The 14,591-nt window shown below is 41.5% G+C and overlaps 1 protein-coding gene across 4 annotated transcripts in view; it reads left to right on the top strand.

The window, feature by feature from the left end:
• Positions 1–3,930, top strand: part of kank4 (KN motif and ankyrin repeat domains 4) — a 60,386-nt gene extending 56,456 nt beyond the window's left edge. For all 4 annotated transcript variants that reach the window (XM_084128429.1, XM_084128432.1, XM_084128430.1 and 1 more), the window contains 2 exons: positions 31–231; positions 2,576–3,930. In XM_084128429.1, coding sequence (XP_083984555.1) covers positions 31–231; positions 2,576–2,689 — 315 coding nt within the window. In that variant the 3' untranslated portion in view covers positions 2,690–3,930. The remainder of the gene's footprint in view (positions 1–30; positions 232–2,575) is intronic.
• Positions 3,931–14,591: the final 10,661 nt, after the last annotated feature.

Raw genomic sequence — 14,591 nt, 5'->3', positions numbered from 1 at the left:
ATAAGAGTGTTTTTCATTACTCCCCACTAGTCAGGGCAAACAGCACTGATGCTTGCAGTTAGTCATGGGCGGACAATGATGGTGCAGGTTCTTCTGGACTGCGGGGCTGATGTGAACATACAGGACCGGGATGGCTCCACTGCTCTTATGTGTGCCTGTGAGCACGGTCATACTGAGATAGCCAAAATGCTGCTGGAGAGACCAGAGTGTGACATGTCACTCATAGATAAGGTGAGAGAGACACTGATATATTAAACCTTACACCAATTCAGTTGCTATTTAAAATCAAGACATCTGCTAACAAAAACCAACATTTTAGGCCACCAAATTTCAAAGCTATTCATGAAAAGAGGAACTTAATTTTTTTTACTCCTAACTAGAAATGTGATATGTACTAATTTGCATTTCTCTGCTTCTTTTTTCCCATATGCATGTCAGCAAAATAGTTGCCAAGTCAAAATAGTTTTGACAAGTGTGCAACACTTAAAAATGCAAGACCTAAAATAAATTCTGACAAATCTGAATTTGAATAACACTGTGGGGAAAACAGGAAACTTTGATCCTCAGTGCTGTCATAATAGAGCTATGTGAAGCCATGGGTTGATTCATTTTAAAGGGATAGTTCGCCCAAAAATGATATTTAAGCCATGATTTACTCACCCTCAAGCCGTTCGAGATGCATATTTCAATCTTTTTTCAGACGAACACATTTTCAGTTATTTTAGAAAATGTCTTAGATCTTTCAGTGGTTATAATGTGAAGCAATGGGGTCCAGCAGATTCAAGTCGCAAAATGTGCATGCATCCTTCACAAAAATAATCCATCCGGCTCCAGGGGGATAAACGAAGGCCTTCTGAGGGTAATCCGTGCAGTTTTGTCGTAAAAATATACATATTTAAAACTTTATAAACGAAAATAACTGGCTTCCGGTGGCGGTCGGCACGCGTTCATGGAGATGAATGACGTCGTGACGTAGAGCGAACGTAGAGTTGGCTGCGCTGTCACGTTCGCTCTACGTCACGACGCTTCCTGCGTTACGTCCTACGTCATATGCCAGCAACCATCTCCATGAACGCGCACCGACCGCCACCGGAAGCCAGTTATTTTCGTTTATAAAGTTTTAAATATGTATATTTTTACGACAAAACTGCACGGATTACCCTCAGAAGGCCTTCGTTTATCCCCCTGGAGCCGGATGGATTATTTTTGTGAAGGATGCATGCACATTTTGCGACTTGAATCTGCTGGACCCCATTGCTTCACATTATAACCACTGAAAGATCTAAGACATTTTCTAAAATAACTGAAAATGTGTTCGTCTGAAAAAAGATTGAAATATGCATCTCGAACGGCTTGAGGGTGAGTAAATCATGGCTTAAATATCATTTTTGGGCGAACTATCCCTTTAAGAAAATACAACACTGCCACTTAGTGGTAAAAAGTAGTTACTTCAGGTTTTATTTGGTAAAGTTAGTTCATTACTATTCATTGGTCTAGATTTTACATTTATTATAATTAGGAAAAATGTTTTCTTATATTATTAATAGGAAAAATATTTTAACATATATGCAGTAAGATAATTAAGCAATAATTATAAAATATACACTCATCCTATCCAAAGGTTTGGGGTCAGTAAGATTTTTTAACGAATTTCTAAATACTTTTATTCAGCAAGGACACATTACATTGACAGTAAAGACATGTATAGCGTTACAAAGATTTATATTACAAATGCTATTCTTTTGAGCTTTCTATTCATCAAAGAAGCCTGGAAAAATTCACAGACAAATATTTAGCAGCACAACTGTTTTCAACATTAATAGTTATAAGAAATGTTACTTGAGAACCAAATCAACATATTAAAATGATTTCTGAAGGATCATGTGACTGAAGACTGGAGTAATGATGCTGAAAATTCAGCTTTGCCATCACAGGAATAAATTACATCTAAAAAAAAAAAAAAGAAAAAAAAAAGAAAACCGTTCTTTTAAATTGTAATATTACTGTATTTATTTATTTAGTTAGTTAGTTCATTTTTGTTTTGATTAAATAAATGCAGCCTTGGTGGACATAAGACACTTTTTTTCAAAACACAATTAAAATATCTTACCAAACCCAAACTTTTGAATGGTATTGTATATATTTGTATAAGAGTAGTTAACAGCATAAAATAATAATAACAATTAAGTAGTTATTTTTTAATTATTATTTAATTACTTATTATTAAGTTCTTTGCTTAATTATTAAGTAAAAAAAAAAAACTACTTAATACTTCCTGCTTCATATACTTATCCCAATATTGTTTGACTTTTTTTTTTTTTTTTTTTTTTTTTGAGGTTTTGGAGGCTTTGGCGTGTCTGATGGAGCCATAACAAGTTATCTTTTATAATTTTATCAAAATATTCACATCAAAGTCTGTGTCCATTTGAAACTCTTTAATCACTTGGTAAGATCTACACAAATAGGCAGATACTAACGTGGGCAGGTTGCATGTCATGCCGTCATCCTCAAAAACCACAAACATGCCTTTCAAAATCATTTACATGTCATTTCTTTCCCTCTATCCCTCTACTAGGACGGACACACAGCTTTGTCAGTAGCCATGAAGGCGTCCCACTCTGAGATTGTTGATCTTCTGAAAGCTCGTGCTGATCCAGCCACAGTTACAGATCCCACAGCTCCGCTCTGAATCCAGTGGACTTGTCTTCATGTCCAACTGACTCGTCTTTCTTCTGCCTCAACCTGACTCGCTGGCCAGGCCAACAGTCAACAATAGAGAGACAGCTCTTGCCGGTAATTCGCAGATTCTCTGTTTGAGAAACGGCCATTGAGAAATGTACTTCCGTACGCCAATCAAAGATGCCATGGAGGGAGGGCTTCCCTAAACTCCCCAGAAGGTCCCCATTTGTCCTGAAGCACAGCTACTGTAGCTATTTAGCAGGCATGGTACATTGTTACATGTTTTAGCCTTCTATTTTCAGGTAATGTGACTATATTTTTGTCAGGCGATGAAGAGTAATCTATGAATGTTATTAAAGAAGTGATCAGATACACACTATATTTATTTTTTATTGCACTTTTCTGTAATATTTCCCCCCAGAAGTATCCAAGGCCTGTCTTAGTATAACTTGATGTGTCTTCCTATATAGGCTATATATATATATGAGGGTGTTTTGGGTCAGGCCCAGTACCAAACCATTCCTTGCCTTTCCAGAGGGAACATTGAAAGGAGTTTTACAGTCAAACACTTGTGTTGCCAGTTTGTCTCTCATCATAGTATTCTTTAATTCCCAACAGAGAGCCAATCACTAAAAAAGCCTTGCTTTCATTGTTAATTATTTTTTGGTAATATATCATTTATCTGAATGGTTTAAAATCTTGTTTTTGTCCTATTGTTCTCCTCACCCAAAGAAAAAATAAGGGTGTGCAATATATCATAACTTCAATGACAAATAATTACAGCAAACAGTCCCGAATTATAATCAGTCCATTATGATTTATTCACTGTCAAAGTTTACCATATACTCTAACCTTCTGCAATATTAACTCTACAACGTATTTTAAAAAGTGTATATTTAACAAAGATTTACAGATGCGAGTTTTAAAGTTCCCCTGCATACAGATTTAAGCAGCACATTATAATGGACTGTCACTGGGCTATAGTTGTATTCTCTGTACATTGTGCCTGCTTAAAATTAAGACATCAGAATTTGTGATGAAGAGATATGTTTAACGACAAATCAGTAACCCAGCTGGACAAAGTATGAATCTATATGTGTATACTGTGCAACAGTATCTTGTGGAGGGCGCTGTGAATTAATACCCTGAAATGTAATGACTATTTATTTCCAATTCTATATTTTTGAGTATATACAAGTATATGCATGGATAAAATATTGACTTAATAAAAACATGCATTTTGTATTTGTCTTTTCTGTGTGGTTTGAAAAAAATATTTACTTACTTAATACAGTTTATCAAGAGTAAGAAGCAGATCACAAATTAAATCCTTGAAAGTTCTAAAATATCTAGAGCAGATATCCAGTGAAATCTAAGATTATATTTCAAATAAATGTTGTTCTTTTGAAATTTCTATTCAAGCAATTCTGAAAGAAAAAGAAAAAAACTTTTCCACAAATGTATTAAGCAGCACAACTGTTTTCAACATTGATAATAATAAAATAATAATAAATGTTTCTTGAGCACCAAATCAGCATTTTTAGAATGGTTTCTGGAGGATCATGTGACTGAAGACTGGAGTAATGATGCTGGAAAATCAGCTTTGTCATCACAGAAATAAATTACATATTATAAATTATATACATTACTGTGAAAAAAGTCTTAGACATGTTAATATTATTTTTGATAAAATAAATGCAGCCTTAGTGAGTATAAGAGACTTCTTTCACATTAAAAATAAAATAAAATAAAACTTCCTTTCAAACTGTATTGTATTTTAAAGGAATACATTTCCAAGGGGATTTTACGAGAGTCACAGAAGCCTTTAATGACCTTGCTTATCTGACATATTTTTGGAAAGTTATTCTCAGTTCACAGGAAGTCAAAACAAAAACAAAGGTCTAGTTATGTAAATTAGAGATTTACAAAAAAATAAATAATACAGAGCCACCTTGTCTTTGAAACATCATGTAGCACAAAGAAACTATGACATATTTAAATAAGTTAAAAACATATCATACATCACTTGTTCAACCACAATTTAATGCTATATATGTGTTAAATCCATAGGAGGTTTAGGGAATTATATTACATCATCCATTTAAAGGTGTGCTAAAATTTGCTATAGGCAAAATTTCTCTAGGCAAATGAGCTTTCAGCCCTCCCACCCATACACTTCATTATCTTGTCGACTACTGTATATATACAGTTAAGTGTAATCTCATAGTGTCTGCTGTTACACTTTTTCTTCTTGCTCAACGTCTTTCTCCATGATGTGGCTGATATTGGGACTCTTCCAAACCTTTTCACTCATCCTCTCAGGTAATGCAATATAAGACATGCATTCATGTGAATGCTTAAGCAATACATTTTTATGTCCTACAGTGTATGCAAAGTCTTAATATGTCCCTTTAAAATATTATTTTATGTGTATAATTTAAATTCTCTTAAACAGTTGAAATGCTGCAGTGTCTTAAGAGTCCAACCTGTGTGAGAGAGGTTTCCACTTCTGGTACTGGAGAAGTTTGTGCTGTTCTAAGGACTGATGAAAAGGTTTCAGGTTAGCTATAGATTGTTACTGTTTCTTGGTTTATCTGGAAAAAAAAATAGTTTATGAATAATCAGATATTATCGGTTATAATTTAAAAGACATTAAACTCGCCATTATGTTTTTTGTGTTTCTTTTTTTTTTTTTATGTGAAGCAAACTTCAGTACTTCATGTGCCATGAGGACTTCTCTGCCCAAAGCATATTGTTTGGGGCGGGAAGCAGATAGTTCACCTGCCACTGCATCAATTGGTTTAGGTTTTGTAAATGTAGCTGTCAGTGTTTCCTGCTGCTCCACTGATAACTGTAATAGTGCCAATCTTTCTGGTGAGTAAAACCCTTCCAAAATGAAAGATTCTATTCACATTATGATAGATCATTGTCAAATCACATATATTTTATCAATTAATTTTATTAAATATATAATCAATTATACATGCTTACTTTATAGAACCCAACAATGCCCCGAATGGATTAAAATGTGTTTCATGCAACACAGATAAACAGTGTCAAACTACAGTGTCCTGTGTAGGAATCCAGGACCGCTGCTTTGATCATACAGGTGCAGTGTCTTAAATTACTGTTCCTTTTCTGTCGGCCACTTTAAACGTTGTGTCGAAATGGCAGTAGCTGTCACTCTTGGGAGCCCCAAATGCCACTGACATATTTAGAAAAGGCCAATGGAATTGGTGGATTTTGCATGCCTGGTCATGCCCCCGGACATACAGGTATGTAAGGAGGCCAGCGTGCATCACACACTTAAGTTTTGCTCTTCAGAGGCGAAGCATTGCGTCTCTTATGTAAAGTAAGAAAATCAAATTTCCATTCAATATCCCCTGGGTGCATAAGTGGTGGATAACAGAGATATTTTGGCTAAGGCGAGCTATTACGGCTACTACGGCTCAGGATGAGTCTGATAATGAGTTGGCAGCTCTGCTCTCCCAGGCAGCCGTGAGCATCGGGCGGGAGTGAAACCCTCCACCCTGTCCCAGACGCGGCCGGATGATTGGTTTCTGGGCTTGAAGCATGGCACGCCGCTTTGCCCAGCCCAAGTTCCATTCTTCCCGGAAGTGCATGATGAGCTCAGTCATGGAAGGCCCCTTTTTCTGCAAGAATATGGCTTGCTGGCTCATCAGCCCTCACTACCTTCGAAGGAGCATCAGCCTGGGGGTACTCAGGGGTCCCACGGGTGGAGCGTGCAGTTGAGGTAAAACGCTGCTACCTGGTTGAATAGCCCACAGCTCCCATCCAGGGCCTATAAGTTTTCCTCGTCTCTTACAGTGGGGTTTACAGTGCTGCTGGCCATGCTGCCTTGCATTTGCATGCTATGGCCATCCTGCAGGTCTATCAGGCCAAAGAGTTAGAAGAACTGCAAGAGGGTAGTGCTGATCCAGAGCTTACAGTATGTAGGAACTGCTCTTGGTGACCAACTTCGCCCTTCAGGCCACGAAGGTCACAGCAAATGCTCTGGGTCAGATGATATCCACACTTGTGGACCAGGAGCACCACCTATGGCTCAACCTTGCAGAGATGTGCGAGGCCGAGAAAGTGTGCTTTCTTGATGCCCCCATCTCGCAAGGTGGCCTGTTCGGCGACATTGTTGAGGACTTCACACAGCAGTTCTCAGCAGTGAAGAAGCAGATGTAGACCATCAGTCACATCTTGCCTCAGCCCGGGTTGACCACCAGATCCCCGAGGCCTCAGCCCCCACCTGCTCATCGCTAAGGGCAGCCCACTGTGAAGGCTGCACTGGCCCTACCCGCCAAGAAGCCTGAGTCAGCAGCTAGACTGTGACAATCTTCTCACAGGAAGTCAGCTCCACCTGCCCGTAGCCAGGTGGCTAAGAACTAGGCTTGGGTATCGTTTGGGTTTTTTATGATATTGGTGCCAAATCGATACTTTTAAAATGGGGTGCCTAAATGGAGCCTGAACCGATACTTAAAAAAAAAAGCCACAAAACAATGGTGGATGACATTAAAGAATTTATTTTTTATTTATAATTCCATTGGCGTGTGATATATATAGGCAGTCATGGCCTAGTGGTTAGGGAGTTGGACTGGTAACCCAAAGGTTGCTGGTTCGATTCCAGAACCGGTGGGAAATGACTGATGCAAAGGCACCTCATGACTTGAGCAAGGCACCTAACCCCTAATCGCTCCCCGGGCGCCACACAAAGGCTGCCCGCTGCTCTGGGTGTGTGTATCCACGTTTGCAGTGTGTGTGTTAACTACTCACTACTCTGCTCCTAATGTGTATTAACTTGGATGGGTTAAATGGATGGGTTAAATGCAGAGGTTACCATACTTGGCCGTCACGTGTCACTTTCACTTTCACTTTCACTTTCATTGGCCTTTCCTGATTTCGTCAGAGGTGTTTGGGACTCCCAAGAGTGACCTACTGTTGCAATTTTGACACAAAGTCTCCGTTCTCTCCATCAGGGAATGAGGATTAAATTAGTAACTGAGACATTTTCCTATTTAACTGCTGTTCTCTTACGAGAGTTCTCTCGTACTGCGTTTTAACCAAAACGCTACGGGAAAAGTCTCTTATCACGAAACACTGAAGCAAAAAATTATCCTTTAATTTTCATATATGTAAAATGCGTTGCGGCAGCAGTCAGCTATGGCGAGACGGCTTGCTCGCTCATTGGCTGCTCTGCGGCAACTGCATAAGCCTATCGAGCGAGGCCTGAGGTGACGTCAGGCCAATGAGGGCGCTTCGCGCCCTCCTCGCCACTTCCCGCCGAGACGGGCGTGGCTTACCTCTATAAAAGGAGCTCGAGAAGGCTGATTCACTTGATTTTAATCTCTTCAGCGAAGCGCACGCATCGCTGGATCACGAGGAAGCACGCGTCGTCTGATGCAAGCACTTCAGCGGGACGAGCCCTTGAAGCCGCTGGCCAACGCCGCCTTCTACCGCCGTACCTGCTGCGCTTTCCGACGCCATATCCTTTACATTCTTTGTTCTTGTGTATGTGTGTGTGTGTGTGTGTTCGCTTTGCAACACACACCCCTAAAAGAGCTGCGTCTTTTTCAAGACGCCTTCTCATGCAGCGCTCGCGCTCGCTGACGGCGAACGCCTTCACTCCGAGCAAATTGCCTACGGTGACTCTGAGGACTCGCCGGGCATCCTTTCCGAGGCTGCCCTTCCTGGAAGCGGATGGCGGGATTAGTTTTTCTTTACGTTACAAGAAAAGCTACCCTGCCTCTGCACGCGTCATTCACCGGCGAAGGAGAAAAGAGTGTTCTTAGTCCCACCGTTGGTCGGTCTGACCTCTTTTCTCTCACATTTCTCAGTTCCCTGTTCGGCGACTGGAAATATTATTGCAGCAAGTGAGTCTGTTACACGCTTGCCTGCCAGCAAACGCCGAAGAATACATGTTGACGCCGCTTTCAAAAGCCTGTATCCCCCTGTGGCTCAGTGGTGGAATTATAGGTTTTTCACACGGGAGGCCGGGGTTCGGATCCCGGTCTAGCGGCATATATATTTATGCCGCCAATGCTTTGCTCTGTCAGTCCCCTGAAGGCGACTGCAGAGATGCATTTTGCAGCCAGCGAGCGCGTAGTACCCGCTTGCCTGCAACCGAACACCGTTTCTACGGTTCCCGTGCGTCACTGGCGAAAGGAGAATGGAGTATTTTCAGCCCCGCTGAAACTGGGCAATATCCACTCTTCTCACATTCTGGCATTTTGCAGGCGTCTGAAAATGCAAATCACTCTGTCTGTTCCCCGAGAGGCAACTGCAGACGTGTTTTTTTTTTTTTTTGCTGCCCACGAGCACGTGGTACATGCCTGCAAGCAAACGCCAGTGTGGATAATACTCGCGCTGACTTTGTCTATGTATCTTCACTGTGGTCCAGTGGTAGATTCTTAGACTTGCGCGCGGGGGATCGGAGGTTCGAACCCCAGGCCTGCCGGCAGAAAATATTTATGCCGCCGAATGCAAATCACTCTGTTTGTTCCCCGAGAGGCAACTGCAGACGTGTTTTTTGCAGCCCATGAGCACGTGGTACATGGCCGGACTTCTACCGAAGTCCCGGCCACGGCCGATGATGCTATATGTGTAGAGAAGATGCCCACTGCTAGTGCCCATCCCTACACACTAGCACAGCCCTTCACACAGGGCCCGCGCTCATATATTCGACTCGGGTCGATCACGCACACAACATAGTGAACGTGCCCACTGCCTAGTGCCCACAAACACTATGTTCTGCATGCCTTGTGGTTTCTGTAAAGACGAAACCTGTGTGCATTCACTCTGCTCAGACAGACAGTGCACTCATTGCAGTAACTGTGCCCGCTCTCCCGCGCCCACACTTACTCACGGTATTTTCTGGTGTCCCGGCCACGGCCGATGGTGCTATAAGTGTAGTGTCGATGCCCACTCCTCAGTGCCCATCTCTACACACAAGCACAGCCCTACACTTAGGGCTCGCGCACATAAAATCGACTCAGGTCGATTGCGCTTCCAACATAGTGAAAGTGCCCGCACAAACACTATGTCTCACAGACCACAGGCTCTCTGTAAAAACGAGATCTGTGCGCGCTCGCTCTGCTCAGTCAGACAGCGCGCCCAAAGCAGTGAATGTGCCCGCTTCCCGCCCACATTTACTCGCAGACATGAGTCCCGCGGGACCCGCTCAGCCCTCCCTCACTCAGTCAAGCGCTGTAGTAAGGTCGAGGACGAGCGCTCTGCCCGCTGTAATAAGCGCGCCCCCCGCCTCGAATGCCACAGGTATAACGCCTACGTTATTGCGCCCCGAAGCGCCTCTGTCGCACGGCGAACAGAGCGCGCTTCGCATCCAGCCCTTAGCCAACCATGCAGAAGCATGGGCAGCGCTTCCAGGGGTTTCGGACTGGGTGCTAGGCATTATAAGAGAGGCGATAGAGCGTGTTCCCCAAGCTCTAAGCGAAGGGGGGCTATACAGCAGATACTTTCTAGTCCCCAAAAAGGACAGCGGTATCAGACCCATTCTGGATCTAAGACGGCTAAACAGAGTATTAGTGAAACGCAGTTTCAAAATGCTCACGACCACCAAAATTCTCGCGCATGTTTGCCGAGAAGACTGGTTCATGTCGATAGATCTGAAGGACGCGTATTTTCAAATACAGATAGCGTCACATCACAGGCGATACTTCACAGGCGATACTGTTTCGACTTCCTGTTTCGAATGCGCATGCGTCGCGTCTGAACGCGTTGTTGTCTTTGGAGCTCCATCGATTGATTTATAATTCTTGATTTCTCTTTAAACTCACTTACAACGAACATTTTCTATTTTTCCTCACCTCATAGTTACAACGCGGACTGTTGAGCAGACGCGTCTCAAGCCTAGTGATCCAACGCTGGATACTCTTATAGGTTACTCCTGTGGATCACGGCTGAACGCGTCTTCTCCACACTCACTTACAAACAAACATTTTTTTCGCCTATCGTGCGTCTACTCTACACCTGTACCACTAAAAAGATGGATTATATCCAAGACTTCAGTCATAAATTAGTATTAATATTGATAGCATCACTGGTAGCGTCGTTGCTAACTTAACTTACTGTCCATCTGTTAAAATGGCGAATATATCAGATGTAAGTAGTCTACCTTTTGGTGCAGGTGAGGACACATTTGAGCTACACACGGTACAGTCTGAGCTGGAAGCTGTTGAGAAACAGATCCACGACCTTTTAGTGAGAAAAGCCGAGCTGATAGACCGGCGGTTAGCTCTTGAAACATCACGCGCCGATGCACACAAATCAGTGATCAACGTTACTAACCCGCTGACTCCGACCTCGTCTACTCCGTGCGTTACTCAGCATCGGTCACGAGCGTCGAGGCCGCGATCAGCCATGGTCTCGTTTACGCCGGCTCCAACATGCCACCACGAAGCCTGGATATTTCCGCAGCGGAAGACGCGAGTCAGGTCTAGACCAAGAAAACTCTCTCCGACCCTCCCGGTTTTCGAGATATCCACACAAAACCGCTTCTCCCCTCTTCGCGAAACAGAACGCGATGCTGTGATCATCGGTGATTCCATCGTTCGACACGTACAAGCTACGTTAAATAAAAGTAAGGTGCATAGTCACTGCTTTCCTGGTGCTCGTGTTTCTGAAATCGCTGCTCACGTTCCCGAGATTCTGAACGAGCGCGTCGGAACTGTGGTCCTGCACGCGGGAGGGGCTGACATCAGGCTGCGACAGACAGAGGTTCTGAAGAAAGACTTCAGGAATCTGATCGATACGGTACGCAGCACATCGCCTGATATAACGATCATTGTGTCAGGACCGCTTCCCACGTACCGACTAGGTCATGAAAAGTTTAGTAGATTATTCGCGCTAAATGAATGGTTAATGTCATGGTGCAATGAGCAGAAACTGCTCTTTGTAAATAATTGGAATCTGTTTTGGGAGCGTCCTAGGCTTTACCGTGCCGATGGCTTACACCCAAGCAGATTCGGATCGGATCTTCTGTCAGATAACATCTCCAAAATGTTAAATACCTTTTGACTAGTAACCAAAAGTTCAAATCATAGTCTCTGCTGCACCAAATTAACTGATATAAATAGTGTAGAACATTGCATAGAAACTGTGTCTATTCCTCGTTTAGTGAGATCAAATAATAAATCTACTGCAGGATCTAGAAAAAATCTAATTGTTATTAAACCAGAAAATGTTGCTATTAGTAAACAAAAACAATTTCTAAAGCTAGGTCTTCTAAACATTAGATCACTCACACCTAAGGCAGTTATTGTAAATGAAATAGTCACGGATAATAGCTTCGATGTCCTTTGCCTTACTGAAACTTGGCTTAAACCTAATGATTATTTCGGTCTAAATGAGTCTACTCCATCAGGATACTCCTATAAGCACGAACCCCGTCTGATTGGTCGTGGCGGCGGTGTTGCAGCGGTCTATAGAGATATTCTCAATTTTACTCAGAAAACGGGTTATAAGTTTATTTCGTTTGAAATACTTGTACTAAATGTTACGCTCTTAGATGTTAGAAAAAAATCCATATTATCTCTAGCCTTGGCTACCGTATATAGACCGCCTGGGCCTTACGCTGATTTCCTAAAAGAGTTTGCAGATTTTCTCTCAGATCTATTGGTCAATGTAGATAAAGCATTAATTGTTGGAGATTTTAACATACACGTAGATAATCCAAATGATGCGTTAGGGGCTGCGTTTATAGATTTATTAAATTCCTTTGGGGTCAAACAAAACGTCACCGGACCAACTCATCGTCTTAATCACACACTCGATTTAATTATATCATATGGAACCGATCCAACCGATATAGATATCATTCCACAAAGTGATGATGTCACTGACCATTACTTGGTAACTTGCATATTACGTACTGCTGTAATATGTCATGCGGCGCCGCGTTTTCGACCAGGCAGAACAATCCTTCCATCCACCATAGATAATTTCTCGAGTTGCTTGTCTGATCTGTCTCAGCTGCTGCCTGAACCCAAACAAACAGATGAACTAGAAGAACTAACTAGCACTATGAGCACCATTCTCTCTAGAACATTGGATGTTGTTGCACCCGTTAGATTAAAAAAGGTCACAGAGAAAATTAAAGCACCATGGTACAATAATACTACGCATGTTCTAAAGAGAGAAACCCGTAATTTAGAGCGTAAATGGAAACAAACTAATTTAGAGGTCTTTAGAATCGCGTGGAAAGACAGTATGTCACGTTATAAAAAGGCCCTAAAAGCGGCCAGGGCTGAGCATCTCCGCAAACTAATAGAAAACAACCAAAACAATCCTAGGTTTTTATTTAACACCGTGGCTAGACTAACAAATAAACAGACGTCACCCGAACAAAATATCCCGTTACAGTTTAGTAGTAATGATTTCATGAACTTCTTCACTGAGAAAATAGAAAACATCAGAACCACAATTGTAAACGTTCAATCCTCAATCGCACCTTATAATTCAGCCTCAATTTTCCCCCCGCAAGAACAATTACAGTGCTTACAACTATAGAACAAGAAGAGTTAAATAAACTTATCACTTCATCTAAAACAACAACATGTTTATTAGATCCTATACCAACTAAACTACTGAAAGAAGTGTTACCTGTAGTAGAAGAGCCTCTCCTCAATATTATTAACTCGTCTTTATCTTTGGGTCATGTTCCAAGAACATTTAAACTGGCAGTGATAAAACCTCTCATTAAGAAACCACAATTAGACCCGCATAATCTAGCAAATTATAGACTCATTTCAAATCTACCTTTTATGTCTAAAATACTAGAAAAAGTTGTGTCCGCTCAACTGGGCTCTTTCTTGCAAGAAAATGATATCTATGAAAAGTTTCAGTCAGGATTCAGGCCGCATCATAGCACTGAAACTGCGCTCGTTAAAATCACAAATGATTTACTTTTAGCTTCTGACCAAGGCTGTTTCTCAATACTAGTTTTACTTGATCTAAGTGCTGCGTTCGGTACTATAGATCATACAATACTCTTAGATCGACTACAAAATTATACTGGTGTTCAAGGACAAGCATTAAGCTGGTTTAGATCATACTTATCAGACCGCTACCATTTTGTCTATTTAAATGGAGAAAAATCGATCATAATTCCAGTAAACTATGGAGTGCCGCAGGGATCTGTGTTGGGCCCTCTGTTATTCTCAATATATATGCTGCCACTTGGAAATATTATAAGGAAACATGGAATTAGTTTCCATTGTTATGCTGATGACACTCAAATATATATTTCATCACGGCCGGATGAAAACGCTAAATTATCCAAATTGACAGAGTGTGTTAAAGATATAAAAGATTGGATGACGCGTAATTTTCTATTATTAAATCCAGACAAGACAGAGGTAATACTTATCGGTTCAAAAAACCGCCCACAGAACCTCTCACAATACAACTTTGACATCGTAGGATGTCCTGTTACTTTATCCTCTACAGTAAAAGACCTGGGTGTTATACTCGATTGTAACCTGTCTTTTGAAAATCATATTTCGTATGTTACAAAAACAGCCTTTTTCCACCTTAGAAACATTGCTAAGCTACGTAATATGCTATCAGTTTCTGATGCAGAAAAGTTAGTTCATGCATTCATGACCTCGAGACTAGATTACTGTAATGCTTTATTAGCCGGTTGTCCTGCATCCTCAATAAACAAGCTACAGTTAGTCCAAAATGCAGCCGCTAGAGTTCTTACTAGATCAAGAAAATATGATCATATAACACCGATTTTATCATCACTACATTGGTTACCTATAAAGTTCCGTATTAATTACAAGGTATTGCTACTGACTTATAAAGCCCTAAACGGCTTAGCTCCAGTCTATTTAACGGATCTTCTATCACCCTATAATCCATCGCGCTCTTTAAGATCAATAAAT

This window comes from Abramis brama (assembly GCF_963993115.1).
Source record: "Abramis brama genome assembly, chromosome: 11".
In the NCBI taxonomy this organism is placed as follows: domain Eukaryota; kingdom Metazoa; phylum Chordata; class Actinopteri; order Cypriniformes; family Leuciscidae; genus Abramis; species Abramis brama.
The sequence above is the reverse complement of the archived record's forward strand: the minus strand, read 5'-3'. Positions and strand labels throughout refer to the sequence as shown.